This window comes from Sipha flava, unplaced genomic scaffold (genome assembly GCF_003268045.1).
Source record: "Sipha flava isolate LNK unplaced genomic scaffold, YSA_version1 107_pilon_pilon, whole genome shotgun sequence".
Classification (NCBI taxonomy): domain Eukaryota; kingdom Metazoa; phylum Arthropoda; class Insecta; order Hemiptera; family Aphididae; genus Sipha; species Sipha flava.
Genome location: NW_020271724.1, coordinates 1,681,162 through 1,707,253, shown reverse-complemented (window position 1 = coordinate 1,707,253; position 26,092 = coordinate 1,681,162). Strand labels below are relative to the sequence as shown.

Genomic DNA, 26,092 nt, shown 5'->3' with positions numbered 1-26,092 from the left:
TAGACAAAACGCGTCACTTAACTGACAAATTATCATCTTAGAATATTAGACGTTTTGTTATCACACTAGTCAGAGTTAAATATTGTTGATAGAAATGTGCGACTTTTGGATTACGAACGTAACGGGAACCAAATAAACAAGACGTACGAATTCGAGACGTGCAAGTGCGACGATGAAATTTATATAACAGTACGGAACACATATCGCTATCAAAGTCAGCTGACAACCTTCGAGGATACGATATCACAGAAAAGTCGCACGCGCTCGCACACGCGCGAGGTGAACCGGGCGCCCATGCAAGGACGTTGCAAAACCCAAACCTTACTGTAATATCAGCGTGTATAATATATATTATTTTTTCGTCAAGGAGTATGCTGCCCGGTGTGTTGCACTGTTGCCTCTGAAACCGCATAACCAAAAATAAATAAAAAAATTGTTAAAACGGATCAGTGTATTATTATTATTATTATTATTATTGTCCACAACCGGAGTTCACCACGGTCACTATAGTGCTCACCATTGTACACGGTCGTGACATCGTGACATAAGGGCTGAGGAGAGTTCGCGCGCGAAAACCAATCGCTCTTTTCGACACGCGGGTAAGTGGCCACCGATGCGCTGGGAATGTCGCCGCATTTTCTCGACAGTATTCAGCGGTCGTGGTTACCATTAGGTCGTTGATAAGTAGTAGTTCCGTGCGTGCGGGACCCGGTGTTTGCGGTTTACGGTGCTGGACGCGAGTCGTTGGAACCGCTGGAGCCGGATTGCACGCGTTTCGTTGAAGGTACGCGGACGGCACGGATACCGACGTGGTGATCGCCTGCTAGTGTTCAGGTTAGTGTTACGTTTTCGGTTTTTGATATCATTGAGTTCCCTCCTCGTTCGGTTGACTCAAGTGCGGCGCGAACACGGCGTTGTTGTGGTGCATGTTTTTTTGAAAAAAAAATATTTTTATTTTTTATTCGTTAATTCCTCATCTTTTTCCGTCACTCATACGTATGTTTAACTGTATTCATCCATTGATCTAGATTGATCGACTTATGGAAACCTCGGAAGTCGACACGTCCATTCTGACTCCGTTGCACAGTAACCGATACGATTACTTGCGCGCAGACGACAAAGACAACTTTGGTGATTCGGCGTTTCTGGCCGAGAACCTTGACAAGGAATTGCCTAAGACACTGCCCGAGCTGTCTGAAATCACTGACAGCGATACATACCTACACAACAACGAACCGTCGCAGATGATGACTGTCGATAGTTCATGGTGAGTTGTTTTCAAACCTATTATGAAATCTATTTTAACTAGACTTCTTATTATACTTTGTTCCAAAAGAAAATTCATAGTTTTTTGTACATTGTGACAGACTGTCATTGTTTGATTTTCCCTTCTAAAATTTAATGCTGATAATGTCTAATTTGTAACAATCTAATGCCTTGTACACAATAGTCTGTTAACATATTACAATAATGTTATTGTTAAAATATTTAAATATTAATTTACTTGAAACTATTATCAAGCATTTTTGGTTAATTCATATCATTCATTTTCAATTTCTTTTTAAAAAAAGTAATGTGTATGTTATTTTTTTAATGTTTACTGTATAATTTGTCTCAATTGACTGCAACATGAGATAAGATGTTGAATTGAATTGCTGATAGTAGAATGTTTGCTGTGCTAGAAGAAAACTAGTTGGTAGACTGAGTATTTTCTTTTGGTATTGAGCTCAAAAATGTTTAATATTTACATTGTTTTTGTTTATAATACATTTTATAAATAATTTTCATTCACAGTTATATTTATTACATTTTAGGACTGAAGATTCAACTTCTTGTTTTCCTACATCAACTAATTCAAGTTTTCCTATAGCACTTCCAGGTCCTAGTGATTTTGATGAGTTTAGTGGCCTTCAATCTGATTCCAGAGCTGAAACACCTGGATTAGGGTTAAATTCAATTTTTACTGCTGATGCTGATTTATCCGATCCAACTGCTGAAATAGGTGTTTGTGGTCTTCGAAATCTTGGTAATACGTGTTTTATGAGTGCAGGTCTACAAGCTCTCTTGTCTACTGAGAGCCTTGTTACTTATTTTTTGAATTTTGACACTGATGGATCTGAAGATACGTTGATTGGACAATTTTCTGATCTTGCCAAACGTTTTTGGCATGGGCAGTTTAGTATTATTAATCCACATCAGTTCAAATATGTATTGGGAAAACGATACGCACAGTTCCGAGATTGCAGCCAGCATGATTGTCAAGAATTTTTAGCACTTCTGTTAGACAGTTTAAACGATGAACTATTGATGCATATTTCCAAACACTGCAAAATAATAACTTCACGTAAAACTCGTAAGTCTCCAAATCCCAGAAAACTGTTGCCACGTGATGTTGATGAGTTTGTTATTAGTTCGTCTGATTATGAATTACCTCAAACTATATGTGAAATTTTAACAGAAAAGTTATCTGAGAATCAAGACTTGCTGGAAAAAATAGCAGACAATTCCGACTCTGATGTACATGTGTCACCAATTGATAGTACCATATCTTCATGCGAATCGGATAGTCATAAAACCAAAGTTAAAATTACTGATTTGCTGAATGGAAAAAGAGAAATTTGTTGTGATTCCTCATCTGATTTAAAACTTATGGATCTTAAGCGTGTAAAATTAGATGATGCTAAACTAAATAAAACAGAACTGGTGGAAGCTGATTCATTAGGGTCTACTGTTGAAAATCGTACACAACAAGAATCTATCATCAATAGAATATTTCAAGGACAATTTGAAAGTACTGTAAGTATTCAAATATTATAAAAGGTCATAAAAAAAAAAAAAAAATCAACTAATTTACAATTAATTATTTTCTAGGTTACATGTCTTGAGTGTAATTATGTATCTGTTATGCATGAGCCTTTCATGTATCTTTCTGTACCATTACCTTTTGCTACTCAACAACAAATGTGTAAGATCAATCAATTGTAATATTTAATTAAAATGGTTTTAATGTTTTATTACTTTCAGATGTAACATTTGTAAGTGCAACAAACAAACCACCTATTAAATACCTGATTACTGTTAATAAACAGGATGATATTAAAAAAGTTAAAAATGAATTGGTTGCTTTGATTGGGGAAGATAAATGTTCTGATATGTTGGTTGTTGCAGAAGTTTTCAATAAACATATTTCAAAAATACTAGTAAGCATAGTATTATAAATTTTAAAATCTATATGTAAAATAATATTTTTTTTATTTAATCAGAGCGATGACTACCTTGTTAGAAGTGTGGATTACAATAATCGTGATTTGTATGCATTTGAAGTGCTAGAAATAAATGTGGATCTCATGAACGGTGATAAAGAGACATGTACTGAAGGAGATGCTCATATTGTAAGTTAACTTTTAGTAGTTAAATAGTCTACTTTTAATATAATCTATCAATATAACAATTTTTTAAGAAATAAAGCATTTTCTATGTACTGTAACACTTGTATATTATATTTCTATAAGTGTATATATATATATTTATATTAATAAAAAAAAAAAATTGGAATTTTAAATAGTGATTTTTTGCTTATTGTATTTATCTTTGATCTGTAAAATAAATCTAGAAATGTACTAGTTATATTTAGATTATTTTTGAAATAAACTATTCTATATTATTATTATAGGAGCCAATGGATGTAGATTCTGGAACAGTTGAACAAGGAGAAACTTGTACCATATGCCTAGAATGTAAACCTGATATGCTGCATCATAAAGATATCAAGGACTGTACTTGTGTGTTATGTGAAGAATGTATTAAAATGAGTTGTGTTCATTCCAGTGGAGAAAAAGATAGAATAGATTGTCCTGTTTGCAGAGTTAAAATAGATCCCAAAATCGATTTAATTCCCATTGATCAACCTGCCAATAGTATAAATCAAACTATTCGACGTTTGACTATTCCAATTGTGATAAAACAAATGGATGATAAAGGTTTAATTGGTCGGCCAGCATTGATACGTTTACCGAGTGAAGTTCCTGCTGAAATACTTTATATTGAAGTTGCTAAACTTCATCCTTATTCTGAAGATTTTTCGCTATCTCTAGTTGATGGTCAAGGGACTATGTGCTCTAGATGTATGTGGGATTCACATTGTACTGGTTGTGTGATACCTAAAAGTAGTATGGTTAAGTTCCGGAGCGGCGATACACTAGCTGTTATGTTTGAAGAAAATATTGATATTAATTTGCTTGAGACTGAATTGCATCCAGGGTCTACTGAAGAAATGCGATCAAATAAACCTCTTACAATATATGATTGCATTAATGCTTTTTGTCAAAGGTATTGAAAGTAGTTTTATTATTTAAAGGATAATTTTATAGATGTGTTATTTTGTTTTATCAATTTTCCTTCATTTTTAATTTAATGTACTACTCAAAACTTATAATTTATTTTCTATCAATAAAAAATTAAAATCAATTGGACCATAGTAGTAATTGAGGAGTTAGGAGAAAATATTAAAAAAAAAAAAACACCTTGTTCCTATTTATATAATGCATGGTTTTATATTGCAACTAAATTTTAATTATTTTTTGAAGTGTAAACTCCAATTTTTAATATTAAGATTTTCCACATTTTAGTCTCTTTTAATTAAAATTTCCACTAGTATCTAAATTGTGTTGCTTAATTAACCTATGTTTTAGTATTTTATTCTTAATTATTTCTTTACTGTGTATAATTGTATGTATAAAATATCAGGTATATTAATTAAATTTGATTTGTTTTATAGTGAACTTCTGGATGATAATAATCCTTGGTGGTGTCCATTCTGCCAAAAAAATCAATGCGCTACTAAAACACTCTCCATATCCAAATATCCTAGGTGCTTAATTGTTTACTTAAAAAGGTAATGATTTGAAATGATAACTGTAACAAAAAAAAAAATTAATATTATAATTAATTTGTCATTTTAGATTTGTCTTTCATGAAAATTGGGGGATTAAATTACAAGATAGTGTAGTTTTTCCTATAGATGGTTTAATTTTGGACATGAAACAAGAAGTTGTTTATGATTTATATGCATGTGTTTGTCATACTGGAAGTAAGTTTTATTATTATTTTTTTATTTTTGAATAATCGAAATATCATTTATCTTATTTTGGTAGGTACTTCTATGGGTCACTATACATCATATACTAAACATATTGAATCGGAAGATTGGTATTATTATAATGATGAAACTGCTACTAAAACAATACCAGGACAAGAAGACTATTGCAATGCATATATTTTGTTTTATAAAAAACAAAGGTAAATTATGAATATTTAATAATTGTCATGTATATCTATTCACAGTGCAATGCCCACGGAATAGAACATTTAGGGTTATATGCTTCCTCTCATTGACTTTTGTCCCTATGGGATTTACTAATTTGTTTTTTTTATAATAATACCTATAACAAATGTAATATTACTATTTTATTCTATTATATACTATATTTACTATTTAGAATAAAGCTAGTATATTCTATGGTCGTTGTTTTATGAAAATTAAGATAAGTTATCAAACATGAATTATGATTGTATGATTATACTGTAATTATACAAATTATAAATTAATTGAAGCAATATTGTTGTTATTCAATTGACAAACCGCCAAAAATGTGTTATTCAAATGTTCATCAGTTTATCAATATGTTTTTTTTTTTTAAATATTAACGAGGGAGTTGTTATAAATTAAGTTGTATATTATTTATGTTTAATAAGTTAATTCTATAAATTGTGGTTTACTAAAATTATTAGATATCTTTTACTTTTCACTTATTTGAGTGTTTTACATTTGCTTATTCATTTAAAGTTTTTTATGATGTTAAAATGCTATGGAACAATTGAGTTATACTTTTCCAAAAAAAACTAAAATTGATCAAACAATAAGTTGAATGAATTAGACCTGATGAATATCCATCGAAATATACAGTTGAGGACTGATGATATTTTAAATGAACTGAGTGCAAAAGCTAGGTGTTTAAATTTCCGTCTAGAATAATTTAATGTTAAACTAATTTTTATCAATTTTTTTGCATTTTAATTAAAAATTAATAAAATGATTGGGTACCTATAAATAAGTAGTTATACTCTTGCTACTCTAGTTACTTTTATAGCTTTTGGTGGTATAATATCATCATATTAAATTAATAAAATAGTAATTTGTAACAAATTAAATTTTATTTTAAGCTGAAGTCACAATTATTAAGATAATGATAAGAAAAAAGTAATAAAAAACTGGTGTTTTGAGTGTAACAAGAAAGCCATATCTTTGTTATTATTAAAATTTACCAGGTTGAGTTATTATTATTTCCTTGCTTAGATTTAGTTCCCACTCCACCACTAAATAACAAATAATAACCACTAATAATAATTCCTGGGCAGGTCACTATATTCATATACCTGTGATCTGGAAATGAAATATGTTAAATATTTTAAATTATTTTCCTTATAAACTTATACATAACAATAACTAAATGTTGATTATATAATTTTAAAAAAAATATCAAATACTCTTTTGGATAGATGAACAAATTTGATGATCAAGATATTTGTGTTATTTTTTAATTTCCAGTTTATTATTGTATACGAGTTTTAAAATTGGTTGTAGAATTGAGTCTATACTTGTATTGATTTGTACTTTTTTATGATTTAGCTAATTCATAATAAACAATATTTGTATTTGAACTTAATTGTTGGTGTATAATATTATGTTAAAAATAATAATTTTTAATCAATATTATATTTTAAGGCTTATTTATTTATATTTTAGTGCATATAAATTACCTAGATTACACATGAAATATGATTTTGTATTACGATTGTAATTATATACTATTATTTTGTTGTTGTAGGATTACCTGATGAAGATGCCGATTCCTCAGGACTAGAAAATCGTTCACTTTGAATATTAAATTAAGAAATATGGTAAAATAATTGCTATGTACATGAAATTTTTACTTATGTTTATAGTACTAAATGAAAAAAAATTAAGGTAAAGGACTTGCTAACAATTTTCTACTGAATTTCTTGTCCTTAATTTTTATACTGTTGCTATGTTGTTATTATTATTTATAGTATTTCTTATAACTATTTTTTAGTATTGTGAGAAAAACTTAAATGTGTATGTGTAAATTTTAAAAGATGTAACTATGTGTTATTTTTTATGAATTCATTTTTTTACCATAAAAACAGTATTATTTATGTTTTGATTTAATTGTGAAGTAAGAAGAATTTTATATTTTAAAATTAGCTGCCAAGCTAAATTCTTATATTGGTTAAACGTGAATGAATTAACAAGTAAAACAAAATACATCTTTTAGAATATTTATTATTGCTATTACAATTTTGTTATTAGCAACTATAAACACATGTTACTGGAAAATCTCAAGCTCTGGTAGTAGATATTTTAGTAAATATTAATTTACAAATATTGTGAAGGCCTTAAGATATATGTATAAAATTTACTGTAGTCTGAGTATTATATTTTAAATTTTTTGCTACTTCAGCATATAAAAAACAAAAAAAAAAATGAACTTTTTAAACTTCTTTAATTATCAGTTGTTTTTTAAATTTGTTCTCATGTTGAAAAATATATTGGTTCCTCTGTTCAAGTTTTAGAATTATCTGAAATTAAGTGATGTAACATTCCTAATTTTAATAAAGTAATAAAATAGTTCATTACGGATTTAAAAAAATAATTATTATTGTTATTGTAAAAAATTTTCTTTTTCAAGTTTTTTGAAGCATCAAAAATTACATTTCCTTTTCTTAAACATTATGCTTTTCACTAAATTTCTATGTCAATGGAAAACTTAAAAAAAAATTATATGTCACACCTAAGAAATGCTTGTATACTTAGTTCAAAAACTTGCTCAAAGCAGTTAAATCTTGTCAATATTCTAATCCAGCGGTTCTGAACTTTTTTATTTCTGCTCATCAAAAAATACATACTTTATTTTATATCTACAGGGAGAGATTTCCTTTGCCATCTATGCATTTTCTATTATCTGTTGAGTGACTACTCCTAAACTATTTGTATATTTTAAAAATCATAATTTTGCTTTATAACAACATTTATTGTACCATTTGAATTCAATAATGGTTTTATTTATTTTATGGAATTTTTTAAATGTTAACTTATTTTCCAAAGAATGTGATATTATTGATATCAAAAATTAATTTTTAATTTGTTTTATTGTTCTACATTTTTTTTCATATACACTGGCCAAATGAACAAAAAATAAAATAAAATTTATACAGGCCCATAGATCCATTATCAATTATAGTAATTCAGTAATAACAAATTTGTATTAAACTCAATTTGTTTATAATGTTTCTTTTGACTGTACTTAAATGGAATATATAAATTATAAGTGATATTTAAGTCTGTTAATATTTATTAACCTAATTGAATTCCATTAAAACATAATTATAATATATATGAGTTATGAAAAATATATAATGTATAATAAAGATTGCTGAAAGATAATCAAGTCTTATGTCTAATATTATTTAACTTTAACATTTTTTTTTTTTTTTATATATATATATATATAAATATATAATGATGAAACTAGTGTATTAACATAATACATTTAAATATTTATGTATTTTAACAACAAAGAAAGTAATTCAAATAAAAAGCATAATAATATTTTTAGTCTAAATACAATTTTCATAAAGTTTGAAGTGAATTAGAGCAAGGGTTTTGTACAGGTTCTACAAGATCTGGATGATGTTTTTTAATATGTCTCTGTAAGAATGTATTGATGACAAATCTGTCATCACATATTTCACATTTATAAGGTCTATCTCCTGTATGCCATCTAGTATGTATGCGCAAAGAAGTTTTTTGAGTGAATCCTTTTGAACATAAGTCACATTTGAATGGTCGTTCACCAGTGTGTATTCTCTTGTGTTCAACTAAATACTTGCTAACTGTAAACGCTTTGCCACACATTTCACATACATGGTTTTTCTCACCAGTGTGTATGCGTACATGGAGTTTTAGATGGTGGGCTGAACTCAGTAGTTTGTTACAATATGAACACTCATATTTAAGACCCAAATGTGATTGTATGTGTCGCCGATAACTGCCTATGCGTCTGAATGCTTTACCACAAGTTTCACACTGATAGCTAACCGACTCTGAAGAAGTTGTGTGCACTTTCATATGGCTGTACAAATTGGTTTTGGATGTGCACAGTTTACTACAACGATCACATTGGTAAGGTTCGGCTCCATGGTTTTTAATTTCATGAGTGGCTAACTCGTCTTTATTAAAAAAGCCAGCTTGGCATGTGTCACAAAACACACTATACACTTTTTTATGTCTGTTTTCATGATATTGCATTCGGCTTTTATATGGAGTACGATAGTCACATGTATCACACGAATAGGTAACACTAGGATGTTCTTCTTTTTTGTGTTTTTGGCGTGCACACATAGTATCAAAAGTCTTATCACAACAATTGCATTTATATGCCGTATGTGGATGGGCATAATTTTTATGCTCTTTTAATGCATGTTTCGTGTTAAAAGATTCTTCACATTTAGTGCACTTGAAAAGTTTCATTCTAATTTTACGGATTTTAGTCCTATCTGGCTTTTGATCAATTTCAATTGTGCTATTTAAAACAAAAATTCAAAATAGTTGATAAGTGAAGAATTAAAAAATTAGAAAGTTCTCAACATGAAAATTATATATAAATACTATACAAAATAGACTTAAACTTACGAATCTAATTTAACTGAGTCTTTTGTTTCAATTTCAGATTGATTGCCTTCAGACCAACTTTCAGGTTCATTATATTCGGATTTGTATTCCGTATTTTGCTCATCATAATTAATAGTGACTACTGGTTCAAAACTACTGGAAGCCTGTCGATAAAAATGTATTCATTATTGTAATAAATATATAAAATTATTTTAAATGATATAGCATATTAATAATAAGACAACTTTAACTATTAAACAACAGAACATATCAAAAATATTACTGTCTCTAGTCAACCCTCAAATTATTGAATTGAAAAAATGTAAAACTTAAAGTCTATTGAAAATATAATTTATTAATTGTGTTTAAATTAATGTTCAAACTAGATGTTAGTAAATAAGTAAATAATTAATGAAGATAAGCAAAATGAGATATTTACACAATTACTGTTTAAGTAATTAATGATTTTAACTAAATTATAAGTTTAAATCAAACTAGAGCCAAATAAAGTTAAAGAAAATTTCTTATTATTGTGATAATTGATTAATCAAAATAAATGGATATGGTATTGGTTTGTCAAAGTTGTTCTTGTGAACTGTGCAATAATGTAATAATAATTTTAAGTCATAGACATTGTTGTTGCTGTGTATGGAATGGGAGAATATTATTGTCTTCATATTGTGGAGGTGTAACACGAACACTTAAGATCTTGAAAAATACCTTTTATGATATAACAGTACCAAGACATGTAACGCATATTAGCCATAAATCATTTAGTACAGTCACTTACCATGTTCTGCGGTGCGTCCACCAACTGATCCAGTTGTTTCTGGCATTCGAGCGCGTTGAGGTAGTACGTGTGAAATTCGTTGACGGTGTCCCTGCACTTGACGCACACGTGTTTGGGCAGCTGGTCGTCGCGCGATATGCGGACCTGCAGGCATTGCGCGATTTTGTCGACCAGTTCATCGAATACGTCGATGGGCCAGTCGGCCACGGCCAGGCAGAGTCGGCATACTTTCGTCAGTTCCATGTCGTGGTTGTCGTTGTCGGTCACGATGACATTGACCGTCGCCGCCGCCTTTGACACTACCAGTGATCACAGTCAACAGGGAGGGATCGTTGTGCCCGGAGGAGGACGCAACGTTGTCAGCAGCTGCAGCGGTCGTGGTCGTCGCCAGTCGAGCCGGCCCATACGCATCTCGAACCGCAGCGGTACGCGTATTTTTACCCCGTCGTGTTGTTTACAGGACGACGGCGGCCGACCGTCCAATTGCACTGATAAGAGCATCTCACCGCCTGATAACGAAGCTCACCGTTCCGCTCACTGGACCGCCGGTCACCGCCATACCATACTACGTGCACAGATCGAGCCATCAGTCACAGATGTACAGGGTTTTTTCCTCCATGATCGACCATCCATGATGTACCGAACGGAAAACATCTCGTACCGCAGTATAGATTAAACTATTACATTTTATACTGGTTTACCGGTACAACGGAGTCACACTTTGTTAGACATTCATAGGAGGTCGACAGTTCTTATAACTGATTTACCTTTGTGATGACATTAAAAAAATCTATTAATTTTTAATGTTTCTAAATTTATATTTTTGAAGGTTACTAACACACCACTCACTATCAATTAATTTGAGCGTCAGAACTCATGGTTGGAAAAACGCTTTCATCCTCTAAACTGTTGCCGGATTTACATACAGGGCCGTGGAAAGAAATCAAGGGCCCCAGGGACAAAATAATCCAGGCACTTCTCACACGAGGTATTAAACTTGACACTGACATCCAGTGTCAACTTTTAAAATTTGTATACCAAAGATAATGTAATTGCAGTCATGGTTATTCCACAGAATAAATGAAAATAATTATTTACAGCCTATGGGTCTTTCGTTATTTGTTTACGTTTTAGATCAATATTGTCAATTCATGCGCCGAACGTCATTCGTTCCATACGTTAATATTTCACTCATTCTTAAATGTTCTGTAATTTATCGACCTAGCTATCAAATGTCACAAACTTTATATCGTTGTACGCGTAAAAAAATTTCCAATAGTACTTGACCCATATCAGAGTGGGTAAACGCCAAATATTCTTATTGACTCAAAAAAACGGGTAAATATAATTATATATTATACACTATAATTAAATATAAAGTAGGTACTGTCGTACCGATAAAAGTCACCGGACGCCCCGACCATAGGTCGGCGGTCGTTAGTCATTATGTTCGTCGTTGCGTCGCATCGCGGCGTCTTATCTTCTAATTAGCATAATGAGTTCGCCCAAATCAAATATGAATTTTATCGAGAAAACAAAACAACCAACAAATATACCTTCTACTCGTAATCGAAATAACACTCTATCAATTCGAACGCAAAGTACATCAAGCGATGTTTTCGATTCGTCTTTAAACACGGACGAAAATAATGTCAAAACACAAAAATCAAAAACGCACTCTCTCTTCACCTAAAGCCGATGAACATGAATCAAAAAAAAATAAACCAATGTTCGTAACTGCAAATAGATACAGCCCTTTAGCCACAAATGATAACGTAGAGAATATCAGCACGCTCTCACCACCAATAAATAATACTGATGACATCAATGATGCTCAAACTCCTAAAATCAAACTACCACCTCCGATATTCGTCCGAGATTTGCTTGATTTTGCAGACTTTCGCAACACATTAATTGAATTAATAGGCTCGGAAAACTTTACATTTAAATCATCCACCAACGTCATAAAAATCCTAACAGCAAACCCTGATTCGTACCGAAAAATAATACACCTCTTAAAAGAGAAAGATGCGCAATACCATACATATCAACCACATGAGGAAAAATCGTTCCGCATAGTTATACGTAACCTACATCCTTCAACTCCTATTGAAGATATTGGAACTGCCATAGAAGATATGGGTTTCTCAGTTCGTCAAGTTGTCAACGTCCTTCAAAAAATAACAAAAATTAAACTGTCCATGTTCTTCGTTGATTTAGTTCCAGCAGTAATCAATACAGAATTATTTCACGTCACTTCATTGCTTCACACAAAAGTCAAAATTGAAGAGCCTCATAAACGCAAAGACATTATTCAATGCTTGAACTGCCAAGACTACGGCCACTCAAGAAAACACTGTTCATATTCTCCAAGATGTGTTCGTTGTGGTGACAACCACCCCTCTACTTCCTGTACTAAATCCACCACCACGCCCGCCAAATGTGCCCTGTGTAAGAGTGACCATCCGGCCAACTACAAAGGTTGTAAAATATACAAAGATTTTCAACAACTCCGGAAACCTGCCACAAATAATCATGGTAACTATCAAAATAATAAAAATGTTGTAAATAATATAAATATTACTAAAAATACTAATTGTGAAGCCACCCAACAGCCAACTGTCAATGATTATACACCTCCAAAACGTTCTCTGACCTACGCACAGGCTACTCATAATAATAACTCTGATCCAACTTCTAATAATCAAATTAACGATAACACGCTTTCAAACTTTCTTAATGAATTTAAAGCACTAATCAATCCTTTACTTTCTCTCCTCACTACAGTTCTCGACCGTCTTCTTGCACAAAATGTCAAGTAACTCAAATAATTCATTCACTTCCCAATCATTGGTTATTCTCATGTGGAACGCTAATGGTTTAACAAATCACAGAAACGAACTTATAATGACGCTAAATGATAAAAGAATAGACATAGCACTAATCTCAGAAACACATTTCACAACTAACACCAATTTTTCAATACCAGGTTACAAAATAATTAATTCATGCCACCCGGACAACACCTCACACGCTGGTGCCGCGATTCTCATTAAATCTTCACTTCTATTTACTCCCTGTTCAAATATACAGGAAAACTTTTTACAAGCTGCCATTTTAACAATAAAATTAAATCACACTCCAATCACTATTGCAGCAACTTACTGCTCACCCAAACACAAAATTACGCCACTACAATATGAACATTTTTTTAATTCTTTAGGTCACTATTTTGTAGTCTGCGGCGACCTAAATGCCAAAAAGCAATCCTGGGGCTGCCACACTTCTAACCCTAAAGGACGTACTTTATTCCAAATAGTTAATCAAAAAAAATATTCCATACTAGCTCCCCCTGACCCAACTTACTGGCCAACGTCTATAAATAAACGCCCAGATATCTTAGATATATTTGTAGTTAATATCCCTACTAGATTACAAAACGTCATAAATAATTGCTTAGATCTATGCTCAGACCATACTTCGGTTGTTCTTTCTCTGGATGCACAACCTTCTCCCCGGCCCCGTCAAGCTTGCCTTACGGATGGTATTACGGACTGGATTAAATTCCGCGAAATAATTGACCAAAACATCGACCTAAAAACTAGTCTTAAATGCCCAAATGAACTAGAAAACGCTGTTCAACATTTTACGAGTATAATTCAAACAGCTGCTTGGAGTTCTACTATTAAAAAACTGGGGAATGCCCAAAACTCCCCCCCAGTTCCTACTCATATCCGTGAACTAATCGCTAAAAAACGACGTGCCAGATCTATCTGGCAACGTACCCGTCTCCCATCTGATAAAAATGCGTTCAACAATCTTGCTTCCTTACTCAAACGTACTTTAAAACAATTAAGAAATGAGAATTTCGATTCTTGGGTTTCTTCGCTTACGTCGCAAAATGGTTCTCTCTGGAGGGCAACTCGAAACTGTTTGAAACAAAAACCCACAAATTCCCCCCTAAAAAGTCAAGATAATACTTGGTGCAAAACTGTTGCTGAAAAATCTGAACGTTTCCGCTCCCATTTGATTGAAGTCTTCCAACCTCACCACGACATTGTTAATAATACATTTGAAAATTATATTGCGAACTCCCTCACAACAGCATTTCCACTTTATCGTGCACCTAAACCTGTTTCGCCTGGTGAAATTCAATATTACCTCAAACTATTCCGCCTCAAAAAATCTCCCGGTCTGGACTTGATTACCGCAGAAGTAGCTCTACAGTTACCGAAAAAAGCTATAATACACCTTGCGCATATATTAAACGCTATCATAAGACTTTCCCATTTTCCGCTTCAATGGAAAACCTCAGTCATCATCTTAATTCTAAAGCCAGGCAAACCCCCCGATACTCCGTCCTCATATCGACCCATAAGTCTCCTACCACTCTTCGGTAAAATTTGTGAAAAATTAGTTTTAAAACGTATTTCTCCTTTCTTAAATGATGTATCAGTTATACCACAGACCCAATTCGGTTTTCGTGAACGTCACTCAACCATTCACCAAATACACAGACTGACTGACTCCATATCTAATTCCCTAGAAAAAAAAGAATACTGTTCAGCAGCCCTATTTGATGTATCCCAAGCGTTTGATAAAGTGTGGCATCCTGGTCTCTTGTACAAATTAAAAAAAATTTGACCTCTACCCTACTACCTATTTTATAAATCTTATCTTGAAGACCGTTACTTTGTGACCAAAATTGGATCAGAAATGTCATCCTTGGCTCGAATTTCCGCCGGGGTCCCCCAAGGAGCCGTCTCATCCCCCACTCTTTACAATCTGTATTCAGCTGATCAACCGACAACCCCTTACACCTCAGTTGCAGATTTTGCCGACGACAAAATTATTTACTCCTCACACAAAGACCCAACAATTGCTGGCATGAATCTACAAAACCACCTAAACCTTATGTCTTCCTGGTATGACAAATGGAAAATAAAAATAAATCATGAAAAATCTACTCATCTAACCTTTACATTGAATCGTGGAACCGTACCACCTATAAACCTAAATAACCTAATCATTCCAAAATCCTCTAGCGCCCGTTATCTGGGCCTATTTCTAGATCAACGATTAACCTGGGCAGACCACATAAAAAAGAAAAAAATCCTCCTGAACTCTAGAAGGAAATCACTACAATTCTTACTCGGAAAACACTCTAAACTTAATATAAAAACAAAATTACTCTTATATAAAACTCTATTAATGCCCATTTGGACGTACGGTATTCAACTATGGGGCGTAGCCAAAAAATCAAACACAAATAAAATTCAAACCTTTCAATCTACAACCCTCCGTATAATCACGAATGCCCCTTTTTATGTTTCTAATCACACCCTTCATACAGACTTAAATATTAATACAATAGAAGAAACTGCCAAAATTCTTTATAAACGTTTCCGCTCCCGACTGATGAACCACTCCAATCCACTTATTTCCGCTCTAGGTTCCGACACCATTCCTGGTAATCCTCCTCGTCGATTGAATAGAAAGTGGTGCAGAGACTTAAATACCAATTAAAAAAATATATATAGGTAAAAAATTAACCTAATCATATTAGAAAGTGTCGCCATTGGGTGGCTGCTTCTATCACGTACCAATGTCAAGCTATAGTATATATTCCGCATGCATACTTATTGTAATAACTAATTTACAGATTGTACACCTTATAATAAAAGTTAAAAAAAAAAAAAAGTTCAATATTGTAGTATTCACTTTATTGTAGAATTGTTATAACTATACTGCATACGCTATAATTATTTGGGTAGGCTATTTGCACGATTCATGTTGGTGATCCATAAATAGCTCGACACCGTGTTCAAGATGTAGTAAACTTGATCAGGCTCCGGGCTTTTTTTGAAGCCCTGACCCCTGGGCTACAGCTCCAGCTGCTTCCCCTCTCGTCGGGCCTGTTTACGTATAAGCTACACAAGTTATAACTTAGAGCCCCTATTGTCTTGGAGGCCTTTAAAAAAAAATGTCCAAATGTGCATTTGTCATTATCCATATAATAAATATAATCGTTATACCACTATGGGGCGTCTGTCCAATACCCAAAGAAAAAAAATGATTCACACAAAATAAATCAACATGGAGAATTATTTCGTGTATTGAATATTATTATTATGAGGTAGTAACTTGGAAATTTATATTATGTTTCACTTAGGAGCGTACCCAGGATCTTTTATGGTGGGGGGGGGGGTCCAAAATTTTTATTTTATCTGTTCTTTAATTATAATTATAGTTTAACTCAATACCAAAAAATGACTGTTAATATACTATAGTTTGGTTTATACATTATAGATATATTATATAATCTATAAACTTTGTATATTGAAGACAATGGGAAATTAAAATACACTATATACTATTTAACCGTTGAGTATGTAGAAATTTCAATGGGACGGTCTGGACCCGAACACCCCCCTGGGTACACTCTTGGTTTCATTATATTGTTATAGATGTGTTAAGTGATAATGTGTATCAGAACCTTATAGTTATACATTTATTTTCGTAGTGTTCATCAATGATTGTTTTCATTTGATTCGTTTTTATCCTCCTTAAGACTCCTTATTTCCCAAGGCTGGACATTAACGAGTTAAAAAGTTAAAGTTAATTTAATTTAAACTGTTTAACTTAACTAGTTACTTTTGAATTTTTGTTAACTTAACTATTAACTTATTAAATTTATTTCTTAATTAACGTGAAATTAACGAATTAACATTTCATTTTAAGAAATAAGTTAATTTATTTTGTTTTTAATTTTTTTATATTTCACCATTTCAGTCTATTTAGTTTTTATGTAAAAAATATTTACCGTAAATTATTGAAAATAAAATATTTTATATTTTTCCAATCACTCTGTACTCTAAAGGAACACCCTATATACATATATCAGAAAATATTTTCTAATAAAAGGTTTTATGTTATAAATTAATAAAGTATATCTATATGAATAAATGTATGTGTTAAAATATTATCCAACTATTACAACTTATTATATTTTCATTTCTTATATAATTTTAAGTTAGTTTGTATATAATGGGTATAAACATTGATTTTGGATACTATCCATAATCAATGGTATAAACTATAAATATATAATTATTAAATTATATAAATTTAAGCTACTAAACTGATTTTAATATATTAGTATATTACTAAGTATTAATTACTTAAATAATTAAGTATCTATTTAATAAAATATTTTGTGATTATTAAACAATCAGCAATACTAACAATACTCTATTACATACGCACACACACATAAATAATATGAATTCATTATTTTCAGCCTTTATTGTATTAATTATTATTTATAACTTATTACTTATAAAGTTATAAGATAAGTCACTATTGTTCTTTTTTTAAAAATGAAAACTTCAATGAAATACAATACACTATATGGAAATACTGTATTTTTATAAAGTATAATTAATACTACAGTTAGTATAAACAAGTTATAAAAAGCTTAAAAAAATGTGTATTAACTTTTAACTTAACTGATTTAACCTATAAAAAAATTAACTTTTAATTTTTAATTTTTTGTTATTGGTGCAAATTAACTTAATTTAACTGAGTTAAAAAAAATCATTAACTTGCCCAACCTTGCTATTTCCGTCTATGCATATATCTGCACTTATAAAGGGCCCCATATTTCAAATAGCTTAAGGTTTTATTAAGTCTAAATCCGGCCCTGGTTGTACACTACATGTAGCTAGTTGATATTGTGTTAATATTGTGGGAATACCTTGTATCGTAAAACAATAGTGGAGTAATGTACCGGTCAACTTATGCATTTCTATTGTTTGGTAAAATATTGAAAACATTTATTACTTTTCCAACGAATAAATTGTGTTTTTATTTAATTTTTTAATATTTAGTATTTAGATCTGTGCTGAAAAAAAAAACCAGAAAGTGTCATCGATGGGTGTCTTCTTTCATCAAATGTTTCCATGTTAAGAAATTGTAACTCTTATCAAATATACGAGTACTTATTGTGTTTAGTCTGATACAAATTGTGTATTGCGTGTTAAAAAAAAAAAAAAACGATCTGTGCGGCAACCGTTGGTGATGGATGCATGTTATTTAGCTCGTATCTCGTTTACATATTGAAAACAAAGTAATAAAATGTAATGTATTAAATTTATTTTATTTTATAATTAAAATATTACTACTTAAACCAGGGACTGGTACCTTTTGGTTTTTTCGGTTATGGTTCCGGTTCCGGTACTCAATTTTTTTATTTAAAGGTTCAGGTTCTGGTTCTGGTTTTTGAAAAATTCAAAATAAGGCCGTGTTCTCACCAAAAGCAACTGATGACGGCAACGCAATCGCGACATGTATTATTATTAAATTGACGTGTTCTCACAGGTCGCAACAGGACTGAAAAACAACTCAATTGTTTGAAAACTATTCTTGAGCAACTCGACATGTCAGTCTCTTTATCTAGTTGCTAGTGTGAATAGTTCGATTTTGTGAATATTTTCAATTATTTGATTATTACCTACTTTGTTTGGTTTATAATCAATTTATTCAATGTCATATTTTGTTAATAATTTATTTAAAATGACATTTTCTAGTAAGTAAAATGTTGTCAAAAAATCAAAAACGTTTAATTAATTAATTAATACCTCAAATACATAAATGCTACAACCATATCCTCATCGGATGAAGACATTTTGATAACTGAATATGCATTGAAGTTTCATATTAAATTTTTTGATGAGAACAACTGGGCAACTCAACTACAACTAAACTCGAATCTCAATCGCGTTGCCGTCATCAGTTGCTTTTGGTGAGAACACGGCCTAAGGGTTAGGGTTAGGGTTCTGGTTTAATAGGGTTCCAAAAGTTATTTTTTAAAAAAAAATGTTTATAGTATGACGTGTTTAATTTTTTGATAGGTACCTATGTATAAAATAGTTGTACATGTGTTTCCAATCAGCAATATCGATAATACCATCATTGTCTAACCATTATTGTCTACGAATTAGGTAGGTATACAAAATATATACAATAACCATTCACAAGTCAATGCAAATAATCCTTAAATTGTCAAGGTATTATATAATATACCATAATTATAAACAGAGTAGGTAGTACGGTACAAAAATACCAATTCATTTATGAATGAATAAATGTATACCTGAAAATAATATATACATTCCTATACACAAATAATAATGTTTATTGTTTATGCCCTAAACTCTGAGCAATAGATATGGCATATAATATTTATGAAAATACATGTAATTCGAATAACATTCATTAACTCTATTGCTATATCGCAATCAATGCTGGCTTAAGTTAAAAGCAAGCAATGAAAGACACATAAGTCGAGGCATCATTTTCAAAATCGTGATTCATACATTAATTTTACTAATATCAATAAATAAGAAAACAATTTTTCAAAATGTATCATTTAAAACCACTTGTATAATATAAGAACTCAATCACGTCATATTCACAAGAAATATAAATACAACAATAATTCAATAAACAGAAATACTATTATTAGATTCAGAGCCGTTTTCATAATACCACGTATTACCACGAAGCTTTACATCACCACCAGTATGGCCATACGTCGATCGATGCTTATCAATGGGTATTCCCTACTTTTATTGTAATATATTATAAAAGTAAGAATTAAACTAAAAATTCAATATTTTAAGAATAAATGAAATGGATAGTTTTTATGAAACCCGATATTTTTCATTTTAAGTATAGGTTCCGGTTCGATTCCGGTTATTTCAAAATTTAAAAATTCGGTTCCGATAACTTACAACATTAAAATTAATATGTGCTGCTTTAGATTTCCTTACATGATTCATTATTTATATATATATTATCTTTAGCCTATTTATATCGGTCCAGTTACGTAATTAGACGGCGGTGGTGGGAAAGAGTTGTAAATATAAAAAAAAATATTACATTTCTGTGGTATGATGGCAAAAGCTGATATGTCATTTTTTGTTGTTTTTGGATTATCATATAAATAGTTGATAAATATCATGTTTCAAATGGTAGCAAAGTATGATATGTCTTTTATGTGTTAAGGTTATTTATTACAATTATAAAAAAATTAATGCATTTCATACCAAATTTTATTTTTTATTCTATTCTAAACCTTTAAACTCGTTTTTCCGAATGTTTAAAAAATCTACATATCAGCTTCTGCCATCAGAATTACCATAGATTTATACATTTATATTTTTAAAGAAGTAGACTTTATATTAAAAAATTTAAACGAATTGGTACATCATAAATAAACCTGTATACTATACAGTGTATAGTGTACCGATAACAATTAATTCCTAATAATACACTAATCGTCCGAGAGAAACTTTAACGTAGTTTACACGATGCTAGTTTACTAACGACTAGTGAAACACCATACTATCTTACTATCTCACTAGTAAATAGTAAAATAATTATTTCATATACATGATATTCAAATACTAGTAGTTACTAGTAGTATAAGTACCACTAGTACCAGTAGTCAGTACCACATATAGCCTCATGATTGGTCATCGTGAAGTACCAAGAAATTGGAAAATATCATCATTGTTCCACTTCGCTTTAAAATGACTCATTATGAATTTGTTAATAATAATATATTTAAAAAGAAAATTAACAGAAACAATAAATAATTAAAAATTATTATAATATCTGAATAATAACTGAATAATGAATATTCGGTATCGTTTTTAATGTTTTCACACACACTGTCGGGGAAATACAAGCTACTAGTACAAAATAAACAACTAGTGCCCTATTACGTGGTACTATTTTTACTCGTATCAGATAAAAAAGCGCGCTAGTTTGCTAGTAAAGTTTATATATTTCAACTTAACTCGCAAACTAGTTTGCTATTAAAATAGTTTGCTAGTTTACTAGCACACTTAACTAGAAAATGCTATTTTACTATCATATAGTGAACTAGCTTACTAGTTGCTAGTAAATCAGCATCGTGTAAACTACGCTTTAATGTCTATTATAAAATAAGGCCAAAATGAAAACCTGTAAAATTAATTATATTTAGTACTTGTTCGAGATGTGCTTAAAACTTGAAAGTATATTTAGTATACCCGTGAATTTTCAAAATAATTTTGAAAGTATACGACGTCTTATAGGCCATTGAGGCTTTTTACGCTTTAACCAAGTCTCTCCATACCAGTGTCGCATTTAGACATTTTGCGCCCCGGCGCAAATAAAAAAATTAGCGTCCCTCTAAGGGGTCTACCCACGGAAAATATAGGAGATAGATCCTCATGAACTTTTAAGTATTTTAAAATCAATGCTATTTTTGTGTAGTAGGCATGCCGCACGCGATAACATAATACGCCGTATTATTATAAATAACTTATATTTATTGATATTATCACAACAAATTTGGGAACTAATATTAGGTATAATTTAATATTCTGAACCGCTGATAGCTATATTCCAAACAGTATAATACATTAACATTAATTTATGATATTGTTTTTAAAAACAAAAAAATAATAATAATTTCAAAATAATTTTAATAGTTCAATAATTCACAAGTGAGCAAATTTCCGACCACAAAATGTTGGGGCCTTCAAAAAACTGACGCCCGGAGCAGTTGTAGCCAGTGCCCCTCCCCTAAATGCGGCGCTGCTCCATACATTCTGATCTATCGCATCCTCTAATTGCCTTGATTCATCGGTATGTAAAATATTTTTCTTCACTCTGTGATAATTATTCCTTTTTATAGTACTAGATAGATCGACAATGGATTAGATAACCATGCGTTATTTAAACACAACAAAGGTAGAACTCGTCGTTAAATCGCTGGGAGTCAAATTTTCGAAGTCGGCTCTCTACAGGATAATCCCCTTTCTCTTAAGCACGTCATTGATTGCAGTATTTATATTGTATAATTAATGGTACCTATTATATTTACTGAAAACACTGATCAGTGACCTTATTGAACACTGCAGTTTGTAGTTATACTCGTTTTTACGTGGGAAACTGAACATTTATTTCAAAATATTTCTGTTTACCCATTTTAAATTGTATAACGTAATTTTGGGAGAATATATTTATAATTTCGTGCTTGTCAGTGTTTTATTAAATATTGTTATTACATTGGTTAGCTATGTACAATATGAGTATAATAAAGTGTGTATAACATTTAAAATAAGTACATTGAATAAACATGGACAACTAAATTTGATGTAAGAACCATCAACCAAAGATTTCGAAACAAAAATAATTCTTTAGTGGAATATAATATTATGAAGCAATAATTCACTAAAAAATTATTTATATAATTGATGATCGCATTACTGCGGAAGTAGCCAGATCCCTTCCAACTAGAGCTATCGTTCATATCACTCACATATTTAATGCTTCACTTAGACTTTCTTATTTTCCTCTACTTTGGAAATTCTCCACTATAATCTTGTTCCCTAAACCAAATAAACCGCCGGACATTCCATCGTCACATCGACCAATTAGCCTTCTCCCATTTTTCGCTAAAATACTTGAACGATTAATTCTGAAACGTATTATACCTATCATTACTCAAAAGAATATCCTTCCAAATACTCAATTCGGCTTTCGGGCGTCTCACTCAACCACACACCAAGTGCACAGAGTCGTAGATGCTATTTCGTATTCCCTGGAAAAAAAACTTTATTGCAACTGTGTGTTCCTAGACATCGCACAAGCCTTCGATAGGGTGTGGCACGATGGCCTTTTATATAAACTTAAGAAATTCCTTCCACCCACTTACTATTTACTTATCAAATCCTATCTAACGGATCGATTTTTTCAAGTTCGCCACGGTTCCGCTCTATCTGATCTAGCTTCTATAAATGCTGGTGTGCCTCAAGGTGGAATCCTATCTCCAATTCTCTATAACATCTTTGCATCTGATCAACCTATTACCCCCAACACATCTGTAGCTGACTTTGCTGATGACAAAGCACTAATATCCATTAACAAAAATCCAATCTTAGCGTCAATAAATCTTCAAACTCACCTTAATGCTATGGAAAAATGGTTTACAAAATGGCGGTTTAAAGTTAACCAGAATAAATCCGTCCACACAACCTTTACCCTAAGACATACTCCTTGTCCTGGTGTTGTCCTATATGGAATTCCAATTCCCTACTCTCCAAAAATCAAATACCTCGGCCTTACGTTAGACCAAAGATTAACGTGGGCTCATCATATCAGAACCAAAAGATTAGCATTGAATCATCGTCTTCGATTACTTAAACCATTATTATCCAATGATAATCACACCTCTCTTAGAACTAAACTGTTTATATATAAAACACTATTGAAACCACTTTGGACCTACGGCCTTCAGCTTTGGGGCAATGCGAAAAAGACAAATATTTTGAAAATCCAAACCTTTCAAAATATCGTGCTTAGAAAACTAACGAATGCTCCACCTTATGTGTCAAATCATACACTACACACCGACTTGAAACTTAATAAAATAAATGATGAAGCTAAAATCTTTTACAAAAGATTCTATTACCGTCTAAATAATCACCCTAATCAATTAATAAAAAACTTGGCCACTCCCACAATACCTGGAAATCCTCCGAGACGTCTGAAGCGTAAGTGGTCTAGAGATCTCTTAAATTAAATAAATTATATATTATATATTAAATTAAATTAAAAATAATTAAAAAAAAAAAAAAAAAAATAAATAAATAAAAATAAATAATTATCAAGTTAGTAGATAGTGCTATCAATGGGTGGCTTCTTTCAATAAAACCTCATGATATGTTAACCTTTATCATATTTTCTTATTGTGTCTAGTATGGATACAGATTGTTAATTACTTTTGAATATTAAAAATAAATATAAAATATAATTGATGGTTGTTTTTTTAATTTAAAATATAATATATAGTAAACGGAAAACCCAAGCAGTAGTAAAATAATCAGAATCTAATACATAATCATATTAACAATTAAATTGAAATATTTATTGAAACCATATATTTAGGTACATCGACATTATCTTAAAAAATTTTGTATACCCCTATGAATGAGTTTTTACCAACAACATTGCAAACTATGATAATTCATATATGTTTATATGTCATTATTAGCATAATCATATGTACACACAATTATGCGAGCATTGTAATAATATGTTAATTGAAGTCATTGTATGAACAATCACATAATTGATAAACTTTTCATAGTAGGGTTGCCATACTTCTTGGTTAGGCCGGGAGAGTACCGATTTTGAGTATGGTGTCCTGGTATCCTGATAATGTATGTAATGGGACAACCAATTATTTCGGAATAAGACTTCAATAATGTACTTATGTTTGTATTTTATTAAAATCCAAGTTGAAAAACATAATACTGTTATGATAAAATAAAAAGTTGAATAATTCACTGACGAAATTGTGTAATTCGATTTGTATCAACGAAAAGCTTTTTTTTTGTATAATTTAAATGTTTGATAACTATTTCAAAGAACAAAGTGAAAAATGGCATTATATATCAATTGAAGATCGTTGATTAGGTTAGCTTAAAATATTATAATGTGTGTTGTAATAATTGTATAATCAAAAAAATCAATAAAAGTTATGTCAATAGGGAAACGAAAAAAAAAAGTCCCTGTATTTACTAAATAAAATATGATAACCCTATTATATAGTACCTATTTTATAAATGAATAAATATAATTAAATATATTAGTAAGTATATTAGTAGGTAATCAATGGCATAAGGTACCTAATTTATATTTGTGCTCGGTATTTACACAAATTATGACAAATTAAATATTTTTTTGGGTTATTGTTTTTTGTACTTAACTTATATTGTTTTGTAATACTTTTGACAAATTATATTTTTTATTATTTTCGTAAGTATGAAAAAGTAAAGAATTATATTTTACAAAGAAAAAGTTTGTGCATGAACAAATATTGTTGTAATATTTTGACTTCTTAGTAAATTATAAGACTGCACTTATTGTATTATTCTATCAGCTGTACACGATAAGTTATCATATTCTTTAACTTTTAATTTGTTTTTGGATTTCGTTGGCCTGTTCATCTGAAAATTATTGGAAAAAAAAATATAATTTTAAAATTAAATTTTTCAACTTTTTTTTTATAACACGATTGTGGATAAATGATAAATAATAAATTGTATTAAAATTGTAAAATGTTGAGGTAAGATAAATTTATATGATTTTAATAATTATTTAAAGAAGCTTTTAATTTTTTAAGATTTTTAACAGGTATTTAAAATTCGTAAATACTTAAAAATACTTTATTTTAAGACTAATTACAATATAAATAATTTATAATCATATAACCTATAAATAAATATAAAAATAATTAATATTATTTGTAGAAACCAAGTGTAAATCGTGGTTTAATTATGTTAAATCATTATTCGGTAGTACTTTATATCTTATATTATGCTATAATTATTAATAAAATTATGTCTTAATCAACTGATAGATTTATTGATATTGATAATATTCAAAATATGCTTATTGTAAATTATAAATACATAAATTATAAGAGGTAA

General features: G+C 30.6%; 2 protein-coding genes across 2 annotated transcripts; one reads left to right on the top strand and one right to left on the bottom strand.

Annotated features, from left to right (window-relative positions):
- The first annotated feature begins 392 nt into the window (after positions 1-392).
- On the top strand, positions 393-7,047 carry LOC112685816 (ubiquitin carboxyl-terminal hydrolase 15-like). The gene is made up of 11 exons (XM_025557838.1): positions 393-834; positions 1,029-1,267; positions 1,815-2,796; positions 2,872-2,965; positions 3,025-3,200; positions 3,264-3,392; positions 3,674-4,329; positions 4,778-4,894; positions 4,962-5,089; positions 5,154-5,295; positions 6,886-7,047. Exons 2-11 carry the CDS (start codon positions 1,041-1,043, stop codon positions 6,938-6,940), a joined length of 2,706 nt encoding a protein of 901 aa, XP_025413623.1. The 5' UTR covers positions 393-834; positions 1,029-1,040; the 3' UTR covers positions 6,941-7,047.
- A 1,637-nt stretch (positions 7,048-8,684) lies between these two features.
- Positions 8,685-11,036, bottom strand: LOC112685967 (zinc finger protein 664-like). The gene is made up of 3 exons (XM_025558045.1): positions 10,542-11,036; positions 9,773-9,915; positions 8,685-9,662 (listed from the first exon to the last, which is right to left on the bottom strand). The coding sequence occupies exons 1-3, from the start codon at positions 10,782-10,784 to the stop codon at positions 8,711-8,713; spliced, it is 1,338 nt and encodes a 445-aa protein (XP_025413830.1). The 5' UTR covers positions 10,785-11,036; the 3' UTR covers positions 8,685-8,710.
- Positions 11,037-26,092: the final 15,056 nt, after the last annotated feature.

Excerpts from the sequence above, each read along its gene's own strand:
- LOC112685967 (XM_025558045.1), bottom strand. The coding sequence starts at position 10,784 with ATGGAACTGACGAAAGTATGCCGACTCTGCCTGGCCGTGGCCGACTGG. Across the intron at positions 9,916-10,541 it reads TGGACGCACCGCAGAACATG|GCTTCCAGTAGTTTTGAACC; the intron begins GTAAGTGACTGT and ends TTTTATCGACAG. Across the intron at positions 9,663-9,772 it reads GACTCAGTTAAATTAGATTC|CACAATTGAAATTGATCAAA; the intron begins GTAAGTTTAAGT and ends TGTTTTAAATAG.
- LOC112685816 (XM_025557838.1), top strand. The coding sequence starts at position 1,041 with ATGGAAACCTCGGAAGTCGACACGTCCATTCTGACTCCGTTGCACAGT. Across the intron at positions 4,330-4,777 it reads ATTAATGCTTTTTGTCAAAG|TGAACTTCTGGATGATAATA; the intron begins GTATTGAAAGTA and ends TTTGTTTTATAG. Across the intron at positions 4,895-4,961 it reads TTAATTGTTTACTTAAAAAG|ATTTGTCTTTCATGAAAATT; the intron begins GTAATGATTTGA and ends TTGTCATTTTAG.